At 49.2% G+C, this 23,220-nt stretch overlaps 1 protein-coding gene across 3 annotated transcripts in view; it reads right to left on the reverse strand.

Moving 5' to 3' along the window:
* Positions 1-23,220, reverse strand: part of LARGE1 (LARGE xylosyl- and glucuronyltransferase 1) — a 425,273-nt gene that overhangs the window by 75,566 nt on the left and 326,487 nt on the right. For all 3 annotated transcript variants that reach the window (XM_081082858.1, XM_081082859.1, XM_081082860.1), the window contains exon 7: positions 2,678-2,782. In XM_081082858.1, the coding sequence (XP_080938984.1) occupies positions 2,678-2,782 (105 nt within the window). The remainder of the gene's footprint in view (positions 1-2,677; positions 2,783-23,220) is intronic.

Consider the following 23,220-nt stretch of genomic DNA (forward strand, 5'->3'; position numbering starts at 1 on the left):
ATCTATGTATTTTATCCCAGGATTGTAAAAGAGGCGTTCAAAGCATGTTACAAAAATGGGACATGGCCACGGGATAAACAAGGCATTTTCGTTATTTTTGTGCATGACCCTGAGCAGAGAACTAAAATGGGGTCAAATAAAATGATGCAAAGATTGGCCTAAATCAGAGACAACTCACCAGAGATAAATATAATGCCTGTGCTTCAGGCGCAATAAATCTCCTACCGACGTCCAGAATGGGGACCCTTTGGCCGAATCGTCATTCATGGGGCTTTTCAGTTGAACTCCAGTCCAATTTGAGCTTGATGTGCAAACAGCAATAAAAGCCTGCACGAGGTTCTCAAACGTTCACATGCATCAGAGCCAGGGAGGGGGTGTGTTTAACGTAACAGCTGCCTGGCCTCATCGCTACAGATTGAGATCCACTCTCTCTGGGTGAGGGCCTGAAAGCTGATGTTATGAACAGGCGCTCTGATTCAGAAAAGGGGCGCAAGTGTCCACGAGGAGGCTTGGCCCTCTGACAGTTTGATAACGTCCAGGTCAGAGCCTCACCCTCAAAAAGAGAAACGGGAGTTTGGCAACTTGCCCACTGTGGTTCCTAAAAGGTCCGGCTTCGTGCACCGAGCAGAGAGGCCCTGGGAGGACTGGCTGGAAGGCAAGACAGAGCAGACTCCTGAACCTTCTGCTACGGAAACTTCCTGGATGCTTCTTCCAGGACAGGTTCCTTGCCAAGCCCCGGCGAGACCCTTGAAGTAATCCTCCAGAGTGGAGGATTCTGCATTTTCTAAAAGGATTTTTGATCACGAAACCACGCAACTCACGCAAGTTCATGCTGGGAAGTTTTAGCTCCTCGTTAACACTGCAGGCCCCTTACTTATCCGTCAACTGTCTAAGCTTCAGTTTGCAGCTTATAAAATAGAGATAAGAATAGCACATGCTCCTGGGGTTAGTGTGCGGATCAAATGAGATTAACACCTACGAAGCACCTGGCACCGTGCCTGGCCAGGGCCCAGCTGGTGTGCAGGGCCCTGCCCTCACCATTAACAAAGTACTGCAATACTCCCACACCGGCTACAGAGAGCCGCTGCTCTGTGCCCCGTGGGGCCCCTCCCACCTCCGCTCCTCTCAGGGACTCCCCAGAATTCCCCACCATCCTGCAACTCGAGGGTTAATGCCCGGCACAGTCAGGGGGGCCTCCAGGAGGTAGAGGAAGGGGCAGGTGGTGAAAATTCTTCACTTGCAACCTCTTCAGGTTATAACTAACGCCTGGTAGGTGTTAGGGGAATATGAGACAGGGGGCATGTGTAGTCACTGTGGCAAATGTCAGCAAAGGGACGTCCCATGTGGAAGGATGGCCTTCAAACAGGGCTCCCTACCTGCCACCTCTGCTGCTCAGGACATGGACGCTGGACCTTTCTTTCCTCGCCCTAGTCCCGCTTTGACTCTGACTCTGACCCCATCTCTGAACTCTCACCTCTGGAAGCTTGATTCTCCTCCTTTTTCCTTTGGCCTCTGGGATCCTGTGTTGGACCTCTCTAGAGTTGAACCCTGGGCTCCCAGAGTGAACTGCAGGACAGTTTCACCCATCACCTCCAGGTGGCGCCATCCCCCGAGGACACTGGTCCCCACCCAGGACAGCTGGTCAGGCTCCAGCTGGCCGCGCCCCACCAGACTGCTCCCTGAGCTCCAAGTTCTAGTCCTGGCACAGGTCCCGGGTCTGCATCCTCTGAGAACAGGGGCCCAAAGCAGCAGCAAAGAGGACGAAGGGGAGGAGGCAGAAGGATCCAGAGTGTTTTAAAGACAGACACTGGCAGGACCCGAGCCTAAGGGGAGGGGCTGCCCTGGCTTCCTGGATTACATGCTCCATGAGGTCCCAGGCTGTGTCTGGCCCCCGCAGCACTGGGCCTAGTGCACAGGAAGCATTCAACAGACAGAGGTGAACTAAGAATGAATGAGCATGAATGCTACTATTACCAGACAGAAAGAAAAGAGGAGACACAAGCTGGGGACTAGCAACAGGGGAGAAGAATGGACTTGATTTCAGACACATGGTGTTTAACGGCTGTGGCATTCCTGAGCACCAGTTACCTAACATTTCTGCCTTTCCTCCTCCGGGCACGTGGCCAGGTTACACCCTGTGAAGGTGGGCATGGCCACATGACATGCTGTAGCCAGCGACATATTAGCAGAAAGCACGTCACATCAGACCAGACGCCTTCAGAGCCAATGGGTCACCTGCTACTTTGCTCCCTGTGCCAGTTAGTCCCCATCCAGGGGAACCCCGAATGCTGACGGTGGCACCGGTCCCACCCATCTACCGTGGACATGGCATGTGAGCGAGGAAGGTAGGTTTCTGTTTTGTAAAGAAACCGAGACGCTGGGCTTGTCACTGCGGAGTGACCTCTAGTCTGTAGTAACGGAGCCAAGGCACCCACGGGCCACGCTCACAGAGACCCAGGGTCTGCCCAAAGGTCAAGGGCTTTGTGGTGAGACTCCCGCAGACACCACGGTCCCACCGCTACTTGGCCTGTAGGGGCAGCACCGAGAAAGGGCTGGAAGGCTCCCAGGCCACAGGGTGGCTTCACCTGTGCTGTGGCTCACCTCCTCTCCCCACGGAGGGAGCATGAGTCTTCACATCGCCCATTGTAACCCGCCCTCCCTGCCCTTCATGACCTACCTGTATTGTAGCCCCTTCCAAGGGCGGGCCAAGGGCGGTGATTCTTCCACAGGTTCCCCAGGTACCAGTCGCTCTGGTTCTCCACCAAGCCCAGGACCTGCTGGCCTGTGAGGGACAGAGAATGCAAAGGTCTTCAAAGAGGCCAGGCCGTGGGTCAGCGAGTGCGGAACAGGAGGCAGAGTAACGGCAAATCGTGGCAGGAGCTTTCATTATTCAGAGTTTTTATCGGCTGCTAGACTCTGATCTAAGTGCTTGACTTGTGTTAATTAATCTGTTTAATTCTCACACGTAGGCAGCCCATCTACTTTTCGTATCCCCATTTTATGGAGGAAAAATGGAGGCTGCCCAGAATTCCTGGTTAAGTTGCCCAAGGCCACACAGTTAATATGCAAAAAAGCCAGAATCCCAGACCATCCATCCATCCACCCATCCATCCATCCCTTACCTCTTGCAACACAGTTATGGACATACTATGCTTCCAGTGTTCCGGTCCTAATGTTTCCCATTATATACTAACTCGCTGGCCTGGGCATGAGTAGAGATCATTTCCTCACGTCAGAGGAAGAAGCGAGTCTTGTTTAATGAGATGGGACCTACAGAGAAGAGCCACCTCCTGGCCACCTTCTTGCCGTGATTTTACTCTCAGTGTGCGCCAGCCTCATGCCAATGTGACATCAACTCAGGAGCGCTTTATGCAGGAACAACTGCTTCTCTGTCCCCAGAGCAAATCCCTGAGCCTTGTAAGGAGGGTTAGTCAGGCATTAGACCCAACTGCCTTCCACTGGAAAACCTAATCGTGCACGCCAAGGTGTTTTCTTAGAATCAATACCATTTTGCAGACTAGGAAACTGAGGCTCACATAGGGCTGAGGTTTGCACAGCTAGCGATGGAACCAGCATATACTTCTCTATTTGCCTGACACCCAAGGTTTATAACGGAAATTATAAATCCACACCTTTTTTTGTTGTTGTTAATCTTCACCCAAGGGTATTTTTCCATTGATTTTTAGAGAGAGTGGAAGGGAGGGAGAGAGACAGAGAGAGAAACATCGATATGAGAGAGACATATAGGTTGGTTGTCCCCCCGAAAAGGCCTGACCAGGGCTGGGGATCGAGCCTGCAAACGAGGTATGTGACTTTCACTGGAATTGAACCTGGGACCCTTCAGTCTGTAGGCAGATGTTCTATCCAGTGAGCCAAACTGGCTAGGGCAGGGGTCCTCAAACTACGGCCCGCGGGCCACATGCAAATACAAATATTGTATTTGTTCCCGTTTTGTTTTTTTACTTCAAAATAAGATATGTGCAGTGTGCATAGGAATTTGTTCATAGTTTTTTTTTAAACTACATTCCGGCCCTCCAACGGTCTGAGGGACAGTGAACTGGCTTGGCTCCCTGTTTAAAAAGTTTGAGGACCCCTGGGCTAGGGCATAAATCCACATCTTATACAAAGAGAAACTGAGGCTTAGAAAGTCTAAATAAGGTGCTAAAGGTCTCATGACTAAAAACCACTGTCTTCTATAGCTAACCACTGCCTTCTGGAATTAACATCCTTACGCCATTGGCCGAACCGAGGAATGAAGACCTTCCTGACCACGCAGAAGCCCCCGCTGATAGGAGAGCAGCGGCTCCCTGGGAACTCGGCGCTGGGTGATATAGAGCCTCCTCAGTGTGGTGACAGCTCCCTCAAACGACGCCGTGTGGATTTGCTGTAATTTATTTGATCAATTTATCGAGCTCCTATCTAAATCAACACCCCAGCACAGATACATAAATTAGAGGCAGGGAAAATACTATCACCCACTTTGTCATTCCGCATGATCACATTCAAAACTTGTAGGATCCCCCAGAAACACACAGCACCGATTCAGGAAGCCGAGAGCTCTCCATTCCACACGCAACAAGCCCGGGATGCCGGTGCAGAGCACTCAGATCTGAAGGGCACGGCGCCCTCAGTCCAGAGAGCTGGGCACCCAGTCCTCAAGCTGCGCCCTTATCAGAGAGCCCAGAGGCTGTGACACAGGCAATGTGGGGTCCTTGGGGAGCGGGCTCATAATTCCTGGTGTCCCTGGGTTGATGCTACAGGGACATGATGAAGGTGCCATGTGCTCAGAATGGACACACATCACCACTGACAATGCCTAGAAAGTAGTAAAATGTCCAGTACGCCTTTACTCTTATCACACCCAGAATTCCTGGCTCTATATACTGACCCATCTGCTCAGCTTCAGGCTTGGGCAGCCTCAGCCGTCTCCTCCCTCCCTTAGCTGACATGATCCCTACTCTACCTTGACGTTGGTTCAGTTGACTATCGATTGAGAGTTTGCTGTGTTTCAGACACGGCACAAAACATAAGGAATCCAGACAAACAAAATATAGCCCTTGCTCTACAGGCAGCTGGAAGAGGAGACAGATGAACTGTTATGAAGCTGTGCAGTACCTGCGGTGACAGAGACACGACAGGCCGCAGGAGGGGAGGGCCTGGATGACTGACTGTGGGGGAAGGTGGGCGATTCCCGTTCCACATCTTGGCCGCAGTCATGTACCGCCTGCCGTCCCACATTGCCGGCCCTCCTGCCTTCCCCTTCACACAGACTTCCTAACTCCCAAGTTTCCTTAAAAACTTTTCTGATAACGGTGCTGCCTCACAACACCTGTCTAGGCGGAGAGTCCCTCAGTCCCCCGCCAGTTACAGCGCAGATGGGACAGGTCCTCTCCCCCAGCTCATCAGCCACGTGGCATCCACACCCCGGTCTGCAGAGGTCCGTGTCTACACCTCACCCTGGGCCTGGCAGCCACCCAGAGGCAGCCTCCCAGGGGTTACTCTTGGGGAGCGGACCCGGGTTCCTGTGAGCCGCCTCCCGCCCTCTGCCTCTCAGCATCCTCACCATCATCTCATCTTCTCAGGAGTCATTACAACAAAGCACCGTGACTAACAGGAAAGGCTCTGTCATTGTTCTCCGTGCGGCCCTGCGGTGATGATGAAGTGCACTGCTCCCCGTATTCCTTCCTCCAGGCACAAGTTAACTTATGAAAATGAAGCTGTCTTCTTTGCTTATTCATACATCACCACTAACAGCCAGACAAGAGCGAACAAGCTTGCTATTCTGCTGGGCCCTGGTGTCGTGTCACCAGCCAGCAGACGGATGGCTCCAGGCTGGGGACTCCCCTCCTCCTCCTCCTCCCTCAGCTCTGGCTCCAGGCAGGACTCCTGCTGGTCGGAGGTGAGGCCCAGGAGGAGGGATTGGTGATGCTTCCATGTGGCACACGAGGCGTGGAAAGGGCAGGCTGTGCATTCACCGGCCAGGTAGGAGGAAGGCAGCATCGTCCATCAGAAAAAGGGTGTTTAATCCAGACAAAGAGGGTCCTGGCCCCAGTTCTGTATGGCTTGTCCAAGGTATCACCTCCCTGAGCCTCAATGTCCTTATTATAGAGGCAAGAACAGAAATTATCTCCTGCCCCCCACTACAGATGGCAGGGATCAAAGGAGATAACATATGCGGTGCCTGGCTCACGGTAGACGTCCCACTAAAGGCCTTTCCTTCTTTCTTTGTTAGTCATTGTTCTAATGTCTTCCCATTCAGGTGAAATGGGGAGTCCTTATGACAGGTTAAATTTAATTTTCAATCCCAGCTCTAGACATCATCCCTATTTCCCTCTCCCCCCTCTCCACCCCAAGATGTAGCGTCTCCCGTACCCCAGACAATCAGCAACTCCCGAGGCAGCAGAAGACAGGATGCTTAGTAAATGGTAGGGTGAAGCTATAGGTTTTCCTTATCATAGCCATCCTGCACTCAGACATATGTTGGTCACATGGTCACATAGTCCAAAACTCTGGCAGGCTAAAGATCACATCCCGATCTAAGGCCTAAGTTATGATTCAGCTCCTGGAACGACCCCCTGGCTCCCTTCCCATGGGACTAGACACAGGGACATGGGAACAGACCTCCAAACTGTCCTCAAGACTTGAAGAAATGATTCGTTACCCTCACCTCACCTCTCACCCAATCAGCTCCATGCATGACCCAAGCCCCTAACTCTTTAAAAAAAAAAAAAAAAAAATATATATATATATATATATATATATATATATATATATATATATAGTTGTTGTTTTGTTTTTTTTTTACAGAGAAGAAGGGAGAGGGATAGAGAGTAACATCGATGGGAGAGAAACTGCAATCACCTGCTTCCTGCACACCGCCTACTGGGGAGGTGCCTGCAACCAAGGTACATGCCCTTGACCAGAATCGAACCTGGGATCCTTTAGTCTGCTGGCTGACGCTCTATCCACTGAGCCAAACCGGTTAGGGCGCAAGTCCCTAACTGTTGACGTCTTGTGGTTTTGCCCTGTAGAATCTGTAACCTACATGCCTCGGGGAGTTCTAGCCTTTGAGCCTTAGCTTCCCGTTCTCCTGGGTGGTGCCATCCATCAGTCACATAACCGACATTTCTCCACCGCGATGCTCAGTGTCCAGTGCTTGGCTCTGCGAGAGCCGAGTGGGAGATCTCTCTCTTCTGTGACACCGCACAGACCGAATCTGCAAAATGTGGCCACAGTATCCCCAACACCCCTGCTGGAGCTGCTCCCCCACCTCCCTCGGACCTTCCTGAGGCCTTTAGCTTCTGTGATGCCAGCTTTCTTGCTTGCTTTCCTGCCTCTAGGCATTGCTTTACTTCTTCCAGGGGACCTCCCTTCAATGCCAGTACTCCCCAACTCCTGTCCCTGGCCCCCTCTTCCTGCTTTGCATTTTATCCCTAGATCCCTGGATGATGGGAGCTACCCCAGTGGCTTCAAACACCGCTCAGAGGGAGGTAATCACCCATCTCCATCCCAGGCTACTTTCCAGACCTTCTCACCCTTAAATCCAACTATCCGCTCACCATCATCTCCAGGCTGTTTCACAGTGACCTTCAACTCATACCGACCACAAACAAACCCATAACCCTCTCCCCCTAAATAACGGTGACCCTGCTTACTGTGTGGTTGGCAGCATCCAGGTGGATCTTGTCACCGAAGCTGGGAACCGGTAGTCCACCTCAACACCGCACTCTCCTCAATCTCCACATCCTCGCCAGGAACAAATCCTACAGATTTCACCTACGATCTTCATCACCTCCTCCTTCGCTCTCCCACACCCTCCCCATCCCTCTTCCCTAGGTTACCTCAGAAGGTTCGTACTTGGCCACCTTTCCCTCGGGGGAGCTCCTTGTCACCCCACTCAGCTTACCCAGCCGGAGAAATAGTTTCCAAGGGAAAGTTGATGATTTTATTCCTTGGTTAAAAAGCTTAATGCTCTTGGGACCCAGTACAGTGTGGATGGATGGATAATGGATGGATGGATGGATGGATGGATAGACAGATGAATGGACTGTTTAATGAAAAATAAATATCATCTAAAAGTCACCATCCCATCGCTTCTCGGCCTTTTGGCTAAGATCAAGTGTAAAAGTCACCATCCCAGCCCACTGAACTGGTGGAGCTGTCGAAATGGCGTGGCGGTGGGTGCACCCTAGGTAACTTGTCCAGGTAAACACCAGGAGCGGGTAGTTGTAGCTCCGATCGGATGCTTCCAGAGCTGTCTCCTTTCTCCCATCCCCAGGTCCCGGGTGCAGAGAGAGAGACTGCCAATCACGACTGCCCATCAAATGAGCTGTGCTTACACCGGCAGGTGGGTATTAAAGTGCTATACCTAGGGGCTGTCCTGACCATCAGCAACCAAAGCAATGATGCCCTTCCAACCTCATGTTTATTGTAATCAGCTGCTTTAACACAGAAAAGCTTTAACGGTATCATTCAACGCATGTCTGAGTGCAGGGTGGCTATAATAAGGAAACCTTGTAGTATCACACAGCCATTTACTAAACATCCTGAAAGAATCGCTCCCCTGGCGCCCCAGGCTAGTGGGTGCCGGATAATAAAACATCTCTGGAGAAGATGCAACACAAAAGGGTAAATTTCCGCAGCCCTGAATGGGTTGAAAGAGACTGTTCCTGAACTTGCACTTCTCACAGCTCCAGCGAATGCCCTCTGGGGTCACGGAGGTTCCTAGGAGCTGTGAAGGTCTTAGTAATTATTCTGGAGCTGCCCCCCTTCAACAGGGGACGCCCCGGGAGGGGAGCAGGGGTTTAGGAACACACACCATCAGCGAAGCACTGGATCCCGCCACCGCTGCTCGAGTTCCTCCCACACGTGAGCATCTCCCACGTGGCCTCTTCTCCCACTGGACTTGAGGATGATTCTCACCTAGTTTTACAGTGGATGCAATCCCGGGTCAACGTTAGTCCCTCCGTCCCTCCTCTGCAGAGGGGCAAAGGCAGCTGTTTTAGACCTGGGACTCGTAACCAGGTTTGTGTGCCGCAAGTTCACCTGGCATGCCCTTGAGATGGAATCCAGGCGCCCTGGCTAAGCAGGTCCGTTCGCCCATCGTTTTGTTTCCTGGGTTTCAGTTACGTGATGAGGTAAGTGCATCCATTGCTCAGCCAGCCCGGATTTCATCTGGAGATAAATACCCACCCTGACCGACCTCCATAGCTGAGGGTCAATCCCCTCCCTTCGGAGAGGAATTAGAACCCATGACACTCAAGAAGGTGGAACTAGGTCGAATGAGTGAAGATGAAAGGAAGATAAATTTGGGCTTATTATGAGCCAGATCTTAAGTCACCGTTAGAGTTCACCGACACAGAAATGAGCCGCCTTTCTGGGGAAGCTTCTAAGCGCTGGGATTGTTCTGGAAGAGGCTGCACATATCAGCAGGTGTTCACCGAGGCCCTGCCGTGCACCAGGCTCAGTGCCAACTGCTGGAGACACAGCAGCAAAGGGAACAGACGCAGGCCCCACCTCCTGGATTTCATGATCTCTACGGGGAGCTTCTCAAATGGTTTGGCCGCCGTCTTCTAGGCAGCGCCCCAAACTGAAGCAGATCCTCCCAGGGTCAGGCCTGGGGATTCTTTTTTGCCAAGGAATCCCCATAAATTCTGACACACATTGGGGTCGGGACCTGGGGAGTGGAGGTCACCAGCAGGCAGGCTGTGGGAGGGCATTCTGCTCGAGGCAGGGGAGGAGATCTGATGACCTGAGAGCTCCTTCCAAAAGGACTGAGATCTCTTCATTGAGGCCAACGACGAGTTTTCTCACCGTCCTCCTCACGGACCGTCCGCACACACGATTCCTCACTTGGACTGTGTGTGTGTGCACGCTCTAGTCCTGGGACAGGAGCCTGGTTTTCCAAGCCCAGCCCTCTCTTTGTGAGCACTCTGCCCTGGCACGGGGATGCATGCTCTCAGGCGCTGTCTCAGAGGGCCTGCCACCACTCCACGAGGTGGGCACCCTGCTTACCTCCATCTTTCGGAAGGAGAGTAGGTGAGGGAGGGACAGGCCTCTGTCGAGGACAGGCGGCTGGGAACCACCGAACTGGGGCTTGTGTTCAGCTCTCTCTGTTGCAAAAGCCCATTTTCACCCTGACACTCAAGGTCAGGAATAATCTGCAATCGCATTTCTCTCCCCAGGGGAAGGCGGGTACCACTGTGGGCCAGGCTCCGAAGGACACTAGAGGCTGGTAGAAAGGCTGGTTCCAACGTATCTGAGTATTCGATGTATCTGTCCCTGCCTGCACTCCACCTGGGCTATAGGCAGGGGCCCAGGACACGGCAGAGCCCTTGCTCCCACCGGGTCCTCTGAGTCTAATTCCCTTCAGGTAATCCCAGGGCACTGCGCTGAGAACACGTCCCGCCCAGGGTGTCCAGGGAGAACAGGAAAGGGAGGCCTGAGGCTCAGGAAAGACTGCAATCGGAGCCCAGATAACGATTCCAACTGCCAAGACGTATGAACAGGTCCCCTGCCACCTGTCACCTCCCCAAGTCAGCCCCGAGTGGGCCCACGTTAACTTAATTGATGGCATAAAAACTCCGCTCAGTCTCAAACATGGATTTTCCCCTTTCTTCCCCGTGATCTTTGTCTTTGGAAACAGGAAACAGGAAAAAGGAATGTGGGCGGAGGCAGCCGCAAGGCTCTTCCAAAGTTGCTGCTACCACACGACTTCTGGGCCAGGCGGCTGCTGTCACCTGCCGGAGGACACCTCCGCTGGGGTGCACAGCTGGCCTGCATCCAGCCCCAACCTTCCTCCCGGGACTTCTCGGATCTGCCTCTTCTTAAAAAACAATTTGTTGGCATCTTTCAGTGACTTCGATCACAGACACCCCTCGGAACCTGTCATCGCAGCGCCCGGGAGCAATGGTCTAATCCTGCTACTGGGGGTCGCAGACACAGCGCGTGTGCAGGACTCCAAGGTCCACATTCACGTTCCCACTTCCCAGGCGGTACCCATGCCGTGTAGGCCGACACGACTGGAGTTTGGAGCTCTAGCTTTTCTTTCTTTAAAACAGATGATGACAAAAATACACCCTATTTTCACGAGAAGGTTGTTTGAAGAGTGACATGCAATGCTGTCAACTGTAAGCTAAGGGTCAACGTTAAGTGTAATCATCAGTGCCAAGCATTTCTGGGTCTTATGTAGCCATGGCTTCACTTTCCTTCCTTATAGCATTTCTTAGATCACACCATTATAGCGCATTGATGCTCTGCTTATGCAGAGGCCAGACGCTGAACAAACACAGCCTAGAAGGTGGAGGTGACCAGGGAGGCCCCTGCATGGCTGAGGAGGCAGAAAGCTTAATCACAAAGTCTCTTTATACTCTTAAGTCTGGTCGCTGGGCAGATTAGGGACATGGTAGTACTCATTCAATGAGGAAGGGTGCCGGGGTCCAACCCCAGCGGGTCCAGGGGTCCCCAAAGGTGTGGACGGAGTTGGCGAAGAAGGAATGACACGGAGACAGCGTTCAGTTGATCAGCAGCCCAGCCAGGATCTCTAGCCAGGATCTCCAGCCAAGTTCTGGTCTGGATCTCCAGAGAGGTTCTGCTCTGGATCTCCAGCCAGGTTCTGTGTCCATGTTGTCTTGCTAGGTTCTCCAGCCAGGTTCTGTAGCCAAGTTCCCTCACTAGGTTTTCCAGCCAGGTTCTGTCCAGGTTCTCCAGCCAGGTTCAGTCACCAGGTTCTAGTCAGGTTCTCTTGCCAATTTCTGTAGTCAGGTTCAGTCCAGGATCTTTTGCCATGTTCTCTCGCTAGGTTCTGTCTCTAGGTTCTGAGGCCAGTTTCTGTCTAGGATCTTTTGCCATGTTCTCTCCAGCGAAGTTCTTCTGTCTCTAGAGAACGTTCTGTGTAGGTTCTGTGCCTAGGTTCTGTCTCTCTTGGTTCTGTCTTCTTACATCTGTATTTATACCAGTTGATTCCAATCCTATCAATCTCTATTTCAAAGGTTAGGGCGTTTCTTATCTCCATTCCAGGGAGTAAAGATTATGTAGCTTAAGCATGATTGTTCGTAGTTAAAGTGATTAATTACCCACCTGGCATTTAGTTAAGAGGTTTTATTCCCTCCCTAACTTCAGGGGAAAATCCCTACCTGGGGAAACAACCTTTCTCAGAGACCTTGGTTAAAACACATAGTGCCAAGAAGGTGAGCAAACATATTAAGAACAGTATGCCATATATGCCAGGTCCCTTGAAACAGCAAGCATGGACCGGCTCCCGGCAGAAGGGCAGGGAGGAAGTTCAAACCAAAGATGCTAAGGGATAAAGAATTATTGGCCTGGGACTACTCAGCACGGGGTCCATGAAACTTCCATTCTTCAAGACTCCCTGTCATCCTCCACTCAACGCACGCACTGAATATAGATGAGAGCCAAGCTCCATGTTGGGCTGCAGGGATGCAATGAGGAATGAACCCTGAGGTGGTCCCTGCCCTTGGTGGAGCTTGTGGCCTCGTAGAAATTAGGCAGCTAGGGCTGCTGTAACAAGTATCACAGACTGGGGTGGGGGTGAGGGGGGGGGTGAGAGGCCCCGAAACATCAGAAATACACCTTCCTGTTCTGACGAGTCTGAGATCAAGGTGCTGGCTGGTTTGCTTCTGCTGAGGCCTCTTTCCTCGGCTTGTAGATGCTGTCTCCTCCCCCCGCCCCCCCGTGTCTGTCTCTATCTGTGTCCTAACCTCCTCTTCTTCCAAGTCCACCAGTCATATCAGCCGAGGGCCCATCCTAATGACCTCAATTTATCAAGTTAATCTTTCTAAAGATCCCATTACCAATTAAGCATTCTGAGGTGCTGGGGTTTGGACTTCAATCGATGAACTTTGGGAACATGATTCAGCCCATGACACAGGGCGAGGTCAGTGACAGTGACACTCACGGGTGTGGGATGTGACCCTGAAAGGGCTGGGAGGGAGAGGTCCAGCATGACAGCAGGGTCCAGGAAAGGGGGACCCGCCAAGGAGGCGGTCTGAGGACGTGAGTATAAGCTGAGATCTGACGGAAGACGGGAAGAGTGTCAGGGCAGGGGGAACAGCGTGTGCTAACCTTACAGTGGGAAGCGAGAGGGGGACGAGGCCCATGGTGTCACAGGAAGACGTTCAGTATTTATCCCTAGTGCAGAGTTCTTAAAGTCACTGAATTTTCTGATGTGTAAGAGCACCTTCTGTCCTAACGAGGCAGCTCTGGGCAGGAGTCCAGGCAGCTTCAGACGGGGCTGGTGGCCAGGAAAGCCAAGCCTGGATGAGAAGCTGGAGGGGCTGGAGACTGAGCTCATCAGCACTGGCCAACCTGTTGGCAGGTTTCATCTAAACAACTAAGACAACTAAACAACGGGGCTCGGAGGGCCCCCGCTGTGAACACATGAAGGTTCTGGGAGGGCGGGGGGCCCACAGAGGGTACGAAAGCTCCATACATCCCCTCACCCCCATACCTACTAGAATGCATCTCTTCCATTTGGTCCCTGCGTTGTATCCTTCATAAAGATAAAGAAACCACTAACCGCAAGTAAAAGTGCTTTCCCCAGTTCTATGAGTTGGTCTAGCAAATTACCTGCCTGAGGAGGGATGCTGGGGAAACCCCCAACTTTATAGCCAAGTAGAACAGAATTGTGGGTAACCTGGAAGTCTTGTGGGATTGAGCCCTTAAGCCTGTGTTGCCTGTACCAACTCCAGGCAGCAGGGTCCGAGCTGAAATGAATTATAGGACACCCACTTGGTGTCCTCAGAGGACTGGAGAATTGCTTAGTATCAGGAGGGAAAAAAACAACAACGCAAACCTCTCAAGGAACTAAAGGCCAGTGGGACTGACACAGACCAAGGAGAGGATGGGGGCAGACGAGGCTGACCCTGGCAGACTGGGGCCTTGTGGGTCAGGGCCCAGAGTAAGGGGTTCTCAACTTACATCAACTTAGTCCCTGCCAGGCACTGTGCTGGAGGCCACTTAATTCTGTGATCAACCTTGAAGGTTAGTATACTTATTCCCCTAACACAGTGGCCGGCAAACAGCGGCTCGCGAGCCACATGCGGCTCTTTGGCCCCGTGGCATGGGCCACAAAGTTTCAATGGCACTGTACGTGCACGCCCGCACGTGGTATTTTGTAGAAGAGCCACACTCAAGAGGCCAGTTTGCCGACCACTGCCCTAACAGGTAAGAAACCCGAGGCCCAGAGATGCACTGTAACAGCCCCGCTTAGCACAGCTACGTAATGAAATGATGGAGCTGAGATTCGAGTCTGACCCCAAAGCGCAGGGTTGTTTTTCTGGGAGTGAAGATACTAGAAGTGAGGGGATTAAAAGAAGTTTACTATTGTTATTTTTTTTAAAATATATATTTTATTGATTTTTTTTACAGAGAGGAAGGGAGAGGGATAGAGAGTTAGAAACATCGATGAGAGAGAAACATCGATTCAGCTGCCTCTTGCACGCCTCCCAATGGGAATGTGCCCGCAACCCAGGTACATGCCCTTGACAGGAATCGACCCTGGGACCCTTCAGTCCTCAGGCCGACGCTCTATCCACTGAGCCAAACCGGTTAAGGCTATTGTTATTTTTTTAATCATCACCGGAAGAAATGTTTTTCATTGATTTCTAATTTCTAGAAAGAGTGGAAGGAGAGAGAGAAAGAGAAACATGGACACGAGAGAGACACATCAATTGGTTGACTACCAGGACTGGGGAACCTGCAGACAAGGTAGATGTCCTTGACCAGGAATGGAACCCGTGACCCTTTGGTCCACAGGCCGACTCTCTAACCACTGACCAAACTGGGCAAGGCTCAAAGAAGTTTTATATAGCTAAGAGGTATTAGAGATGGCACGGAGAAGTGATCCGATTCTGAGAACTTATGCATGACTGGCTTATGAATTTAGACAAATTACCTGTCTTCTGGGGAATTTCACTGCACATTTACAATCAATCAACAGATAACCAAGTGCAGGAAAAAAGGGAAGTCGTATTGTTCACTAAATATACAAGTACTGGGCACTGTGTTGGACTCTGGGTGACACACCTATAGGTAAGACAGGAAGACTGTGGTTTTATCAGGAGACAAAGCACATGACCAAACAGATAGACTGAAACCTGTGGTATAATGGGGGCGTGCTAAGAAAGAGCAGAATTCAAGACGTCAGAACACCATAAAAATACAAGGTCTTAAAATATTACATCTGGACGCCCTGGCAGGGTGGCTCATGTCCTATACATCAAAAGGTTGCCGGTTCCATTCCTGGTCAGGGCACATACCCAGGTTGTGGGTTTAATCCCTGGTTGAGGCTCATGCAGGAGCCAACTGATCAATGTTTCACTCCCACATCGATGTTTCTCTCTCTCTCTCTTTCTTTCTCGTCCTCTCTCTCTAAAAACACACACAAAAAACAAAAAACAAATACATGTCCTCAGATGAGGATATATACATTACACCAGAAAACACCTTAGAAATCATTTAGTGCAAGCTCTCCATGGTACAACTGTTGGAAGTGAGCTACGGTGAGGGGAGGTGACATTCTCAAGGTCACACAGCTGAGTGGAGACCAGAATCTCGGTTCTTAACAAAACTGTTCTTCTCACCACTCAGTATCAACCTAAAAGTAAAGGCCGCTGAAATGAGAGCTGGACTGGGGCGTAAGGAAGGACCCTGGCTTCCTGCAGGCTTTTCTCACCACCACCCCCAAAGGCTGAACAGCAAACGCGCCACACACACACCCCAGGGGGAAAGCTGCTGGGTTCTGCTGGCGAAGCCACTCTCTCCAAGCCAGCTCGCCGCTGTCCTAGGCTAGGTCCTCTCTTGGCAAGCCAAGGGCAACACAACCATAAAGGGCAGCTAATGGTCCGCTCTTGGCAGGGCACTAAATCACCAACGACAATGAACAAGACTGCCGTTTAATAGTGTTGATTTCCTTTCTGATGGAGACTACATGGAGGCTTCCAAGTTCAAGGTAGAAACTAATTTGGTCTGGCAAAGCCACAGAGATGGCTGGGCAGTGGTGGGAGATAGCGAGAGGCGGGGTGCGGGGGGGCAGGGGGGAGCAGGAGGCATGTGTGTAAGCAGTTATTTTTAACAGGGAGCCAGAGACTGCATTGCAATCTAAATGTGCTCATCCATCCATTTGTTCATTCATCCACTCACTCATTCTTCCAACAGTTATTTATTGAGAAACGAGTATGTGCCAGGCCCTGTTCTAGGCTCTGAGTCATAAGCACCAACAACAAAGTCAAGAAACCGAGTCTCTGTCTCATTGGTGCGTTCATTCTAGGGGAGCTAGACCGCGAAGAGAGGAGTTGCCAAGTGGTGCTGAGAGATGCCAGGAGCAGTGAAGTGCTTGGAGAGAGAGAGCGGGTGATGGGATGGGGGCTACGAGAGAAGATGAAGGGGGGAAGAAAAAGCAGAGTTGAGGTGACATTTGAGGAGGAAGGACATTGTCCCTTGCTCCAAGGAATGCCAGGGAAAGAATGAAAAGCAAAAGCGGCAGATGAAGAGGGGGCTGTGATGCTAAGGCCTTCAGGAGGGGGACTGGGGCGTCTCCTGCACGCCTGTCCCAGGTGAACTGGCTGCACGAAAAAGCTGTTGCCGCAGGCTTGATCTGGAGAAGGTCACTGATTTAGTATTGACTGGCAGGGGAAGTGACCCTGGGATGACCTTTGTTCCTCTTTAGGGCTCAAGGCTGCCTGAGAATGAACCAGGTAGGAGGGCGTCTGGTCACGTGGTGGATATGTCAGAATCACATTTTGGAGCCGTCAAAGGCGGGAAAGAAAGCCCATCTTAGGTGGAGAAGCAGAACTGCATAAAAATGATGCACTCCCTCAGCTCGGGTTTGGAAGTTCAAGTGAGAAGCCCTCGAAGATGGCTACAGCTTTCCCGTTCTCATGTCTTACCCAACATGATTACCATCTCAGTTAACTCAAGTCCAGAGAGCTCCCGTGCCCCTTCTTCCAGGTGAGGCCACAGCGAGAAGACGGCCACCTGTGGACCAGGAAGCAGGTGCCCAGCAGGTATCAAATCTGTTGGTACCTTGACCTTGGACTTCCCAGCCTCCATAACTGTGATACATAAATGTATTGCCTATAAGGCACGGGTTTATGGTGTTCTGTTAGAGCAGCCCCAATGGACTAAGACAGCGTACCAGCCCTAGACAGAGCAGTAAGAACTCGGCAAAGTAAACACTACCAGCGTGCTGGACAGAGGCCTGTCCTCACTGAACACGGGGCCAGCTCACCTCTCTTTCTTTCCTGGGTCCGAAAAGGAAGGGAATAGAGTGCAGTACACGGAGGGCCTGCTGGCAATCCTTGCTTCCTTCCCAGGAGTGTTTTTACATTGAAGACGCACCGGCACACAGGACAAAGCTCAGTAGGAAACGGGCCTAGTAGGGGGTCTACACACCCGTTTCCACCCATCTGTGCCCAGGCCTGTTGATGCCATGTCCTGTTGTTGCAATGAAGCATGCTAAGTAAATATTATGTAAGTCGACTCATGATGAGTGGGAAAAGAGAGTTACTCCTCTGAAAACGGAATGGAATTCTTGAGAAAGATTTGATAACGGTAAGTTGCGAAAAGAAAAAATGAGAAAGACAACGCTGAAAGGTAGTAAAAATCCAGTAGCGTTCTGTATCTCTGTGCTTGAACAACATCTTTAAAATGCGAACTCTGCTTTAAATAACGAAAACTGGAAACAGCATGCTGGTGCAGGCGCTGAGAAAAATGAGACACAGCTCTAATCGGCGGCTCTAACTCAAAGCAGAGGCTGCGGCTCTGTCACCCCTCCGTTTATGGCCATTCTCCTGTCACCTGGCAATGATTTGCGTATGCATGTCCCCCTAGGTTATGGCCAGCGCTGTGACAGTCTGAGCAATTACTACCGATGGTATTAGGAATAAGCAGCAAGGCACCTGAGCTCTAGGCCCGGCCCAGTGGTCCTGGACCTCCCCCTTTGTGAGACATCTCCACCAGCCAACCCCAAAGGCCGCACCGAGTCCCAACAGCTGAGGACACCATGGCTGTTAATCATCTCACGGCTGCGTAAGACCTGGACCCCGACCCACCTGTACCCAAGTCTCCCATGGGATCTAAGGACTCTGACCTACCTCATTTGCTGAATCAAGACTCCCCACTTGTGCGGGTACTTTTCATATTTCTTTGGACTTATCCGTTGTCTTCAGAGTTTTCAAACACAACGTTTTCGGGTTGCCTGTGATTTCTAAATCAATGCTCACTCCAAGTGCGGAATACTCCTAAACGGTTAATAAAGCCCTTTGTTTTGCTTTTGGGTTTTGTGCTGATGTTTTCCACTTCAATTAACTTTCTACTGAAGTGTCTTTGAATGAAAGGCATCAGAGAAACAGAAGAGCCTGTTGTAAATGCAACCTTTGAGCCCACAAGAGATTCTAATTCCATTCCGCTTATGCAATCTCTGACTGACGGTGACCTGTAACCCAGGTACAAGGCTCCTCGTGATGAATCATTTTAAAGAGCCGCTACGTGGGGGCAGCTGCCGCTCAGAGCCACCAGAACTCAACAAGCTGTCCAGCCACCTTCTGTAGATTTGGAATAATTTACAGGTGAGAATCAAGAAGCCAAAAGGGGCTGGAAAGAAAGACTGGGTAGAGGAGAGCTGATCAAGTCAAATAAATTTCCACTACTTATAACACATGGGTAGACAGCAGAGCCTTTACTGGCATAATTGTAATCTGGGAAGCTTTGTAGGCACTGGTGCCAAAGGGCATCACCTTTGTCCTTCACGAACAGTCCCTTGTCTAGCATCACGAAGGATTTAAAGACGCACATACCTAAGCAAGTACCTCCTAACAACCTTTCGGGATGCAATTTCCATTCTCAAATTCAATAAACATTTAATGGACATCTATGAAGTGTAATGAATGGTTCTTATTAAATAAAAAATGAGTTAAGATATAATTGCTGACTTCAAACACATTCCAAATGAGCGCAGGGGACATTTATATGCACAAGAGACACAAGATGAAAACAAATGTACCAGAAATAGAGCCGAAGGAAGATCCCATGAAAATACAGCAAAAAGAGCGATTCTCTGTGACTCAGGGGCCCAGGGGCAGGCCCACGGTGAAGGCAGCATTTGTACTGGGTCTTAAAGGGTGGATGAGATATTGGTGGGCAGTGTAGGAGGTGGAAGGCCATTCAGGGTGAGAAAAGATTTGGAGCAGAGCAATCCCAATAGGAACCTGCCTGGAGAAGGGCAGGCTGGCCGCACATTTCAAACAACACAATCCTGTTCTGCACCGGAGCCACCGGCCACCACGTGCCCTTGCAGAATCCTTCATCCTCCGAGCTTCCGTTGGCTCCTTGTCAAACCTGCTTGCAGGTTACTGTAAGGACCAGGGATAACATATATAAAGTATCGAGCTTGGTGCCTGGTACTTGGAGCTGTTGAATACATACACTGTGATTTTTACTGTGATTGTCAGAAACTAGTTGTGAGACGCTGCACTGGGGTCAGTGTGTTCACACAGAAGTCTGATCCTGACTTGGTTGCCAAGGTGAGTAGGCATCAAGTTTGCTACACAGAAAAAAGAACACGAAAAAAGCTCCTTGTCCTATTTATCTCTGAGGGTTTTTAAGAACCAGAACAGCAACAGCAAAAATAACAAAGAGAAGTGCCCGAGAGACTGTACAGGATGTTTACAATACATCGCTTCACTTAAGTTTTCCAGTATCTTAGGAGACAGACATTATTTCGTTCCGTGTAGCAGAAACGGAAACCGAGGCTCAGAGAAATGGAAGTCTCTTGCCTGTGATCATGCTGCTAACAAGTTGTGGGGTTGGGATTCAAACCTAGGTCTTCCTGAACTGTTCAGCATCTCCCCTCAAATGGATCTAGAAATGTGGCCCACTGTAAAAGGCTTTTATTTCTTTTATTCCTCACCAGAAGATAAATTTCCATTGATTTTTTTTAAGGGGGGGTGGGGGGGGGGAGAGAAACATTGCTAGGCCATCTCCATTTGTCTCTGCAACTGGGGTAAGTACCCTGACTGGGAATCGAACCTGCAACCCTTTGGTGCATGTGACGACCCTCCAACCAACTGAGCCACACCTGCCAGGGCTGTGAACGTCCTTTAGAAGCTGGTGAAGGTAGGGTCAAACAGAACTCTTTTGACATTACAGGATTTGGTACAGCTCAGGGTCAGGCAAAAATGGGATCCTACCTTCTCAGAGTTGTCTCCTGCACAGAATCCCCCCTTGCCCAGACAATAAAGCTGACATTTTCTGACTTCTAGGCCACAGTTGCCAGCTCAGCCATGCCCTCGGTAGGACGATGCAGGTGGGTCCTTGCTCAATGAACTGGACTAGTGGTGGCTCTGAGCCCATGTGATGGGCAGATGAGTGGGGAGGCATTAACAAGTGCTGAGGGAACCTATACCACAGCCAGTCCAAGTCACATGATCTTGCTACACACTCAGCGAGAAGGCTGCCTTTGGATATTTCCCAGGGGCCTTCGGATACATGGATTAGTGCTGATGTTGGGTGCTTACATACCATAAAGCCAACTGTGGCAGTTAGAGCATGAGAATAAATTTCTTAAAAGGGGGAAAAGCAATTTCCTTCTCTATAAAGCCTTCCCCAATGTCTTGGGCCATATCTTCATTATCATAATTTCCTCTTAGCAGTGGCAGGCGTCAGGATCCTTGGGGAGGGTTTAAGAAAATTCACGTACATGGCCACCTCTCAGGAGAGTCTAATTTGCTAAGTGTGGGTTAGACCAGGGAATTGTGTTTTTAAAGAGCTCCCTAAGGACATCAGTCTCTGACACTATGTGGGATAATGTACCCGACAAGCAAACAGCAACACCCTGGTAAAAACACCTACAAAGGCTGAATCCAAATAAAAAAGTGTGTATACTGTATATGCACATGTGTGTGTGAGTGCACGCACTTAAGAAAAGAGGTGAGTAAACAAGAATATAAAGCAAATCCTCAAAGTCAGTGAAGAAAATTGATAAAAAAGCACAAATACAGAGAGGTAAGCACGCGGCAGACAGGACCTGAATTGAGGAACCTGCCTATTGCTAACACCATTAAGCGCTGGATTTAATGAGCCAAACACAGGGAAAAGGAGACAGACTGGGACTATGCAAAAACAGCCAGGGGACAAAGCATAAAGCCAGGATCCCCCCCAAAGTCTCTCCCTTGATGAGTGAAATAGTAAAAAGCCACCCCTGTCCAAGAGGTAGGAAAACTTGTGGTATATATACAATGGAAGATTATTCAGCCACAAAAAGAGGAAAATCTTGCCATTTGCAACGACATAAACTGACCTCGACAGTATTAGGCTAAATGAAATAAGTTAGACAAAAGGACTAATACTGTATGATACCACTCATATGTGTTATTTGAAAAAGATGAACTCAGGGAAACAGAGAGTAGCATGGTTGTTATCAGGGGTGGGGAGCGGGGTAATGGAAGATGCTGGTAGAAGGGTATAAACTTTCAGTAATAAGATGAATACGTTCTGGGGACCTAATGTATAACACAGTGATTATAGTTAATGAAGCTGTCTTATATACTGAAAAGTTGCTAAGAGAGCCTATCTTACATGTTCTCATCACAAAAAAAGACATGATAAGAATGTGACATGATGAAGATGCTAGGTAACAGTACAATGGTAATTACTGTGCAATCATACCCGGGTATCAAATCAACATGTTGGACACCTTAAACTTACACAACGTTGTAAGTCAGTTCTTTCTCAATAAACTCGAAAAAGATAAAACACACAACAACGAACATACCGACACTACAACACAATAAAATATCCTCTTGTATATAAAACAATTGTCAGTTCTCCAGCCCAAGCTGCCATAGGACTCAACTGCATGAGAGCTCCCAAGTGAGAACTGCCTAGCTGAGCCCTTCCTCAATGTCTAACAGAAATCACGAGTCATGGTGAGTGACTTGTTTTAAGCCACTAAATTGTACTGTAATTTGCTGTGCATGAAGAGATAATTATAAAGACTATAAACAATATAACAAAAGAACACACAAACTGTCAAAAGTGACCAGGCATATTTGAAAAGGAACCAAGCAGAAGATGCAGAAATGAAAAGCGATAGACAGCTGACTCATCCACAGAAACAATGTAAGCCTTAAGAAAGTGGAATTGACTTTTCAGGGTGCCAAGGGGGAAATAAATTGTCAACCTGGAGTTCCAGATCCAGTGAAAACATCCTTTAGGGTGGTACATAATGACATTTTTCAGGAATGAAAAGCAGAGTTTACTAGTGGCAGACACTCACTAAAGGAAATTCTGGAAGATATATTTCAGGAAGAAAGAAAATGCTCCCTGAAGGAAAGTTTGAAATGTAAAAATGAAAAGTGAGAAAACAGCAAAGGTACAGATAACATTTTCAAAACATACCAACTGAAAAGTCAACAATGCTATCTCATTAATGAAATTAGACCAAAAACAAAACCAGCAAGCACACTTTAAATAGCAGGCTTATAGTGTAAGAGGAGGTGATTCTAGATAAAGCATTCTAAAGTTCCCACACTGTTTAGGAGAAGGAAAATATTAATTTCAGACTATATTCATGTTAAGATTTCTGGTATATAACTTTCAATCTAGTGGAGGTTAAAACTGAAATGGGAAATCAAACCTATAATCAATCCAAAGAATGAAAAAAAAAATGAAAAAACCTAAAAAAGTGGGTTAAGAAAGCACAAAATCAATAGGCAGAAATAACATCATACTGGTAAAAGCAACCTAGATAAGTAGGCTATATTTTTGGGGTGAAAGACAGATTTTTATTCAGAAACTTTGAAAAATTCCAGAGTTATGTCATTTAAAAGAAAAAAGTCTGAAAATAATGCAAAAAAGATACAAAAGGCAAATATGTAATATGTCTAATTGAGGTTTAGGATAAATGACTAGAATCAATAGAGATTTTAGTAGGCCTCTGCATATAAATCAATATATAAAAGTTAATTGCCTTTTCATATACCAGCAGTAGGTAAAAAGTACACTAAAATATCATTTGCAATGGCAACAAAATATACTAGATACCCAGGAATACATCTAACAAAAGATGTGTAAGACTTTTATGGGGAACATTGTAAATGTTATTGGAAGATATGAAAGAAGACAAACCCCAAAAGAATAACAAATCATATTTATAGATAGGAAGACTCAATATCATAAAGACAACAATTCTCATCAAACTGA

This window comes from Myotis nattereri (assembly GCF_964212035.1).
Source record: "Myotis nattereri genome assembly, chromosome: 2".
Classification (NCBI taxonomy): domain Eukaryota; kingdom Metazoa; phylum Chordata; class Mammalia; order Chiroptera; family Vespertilionidae; genus Myotis; species Myotis nattereri.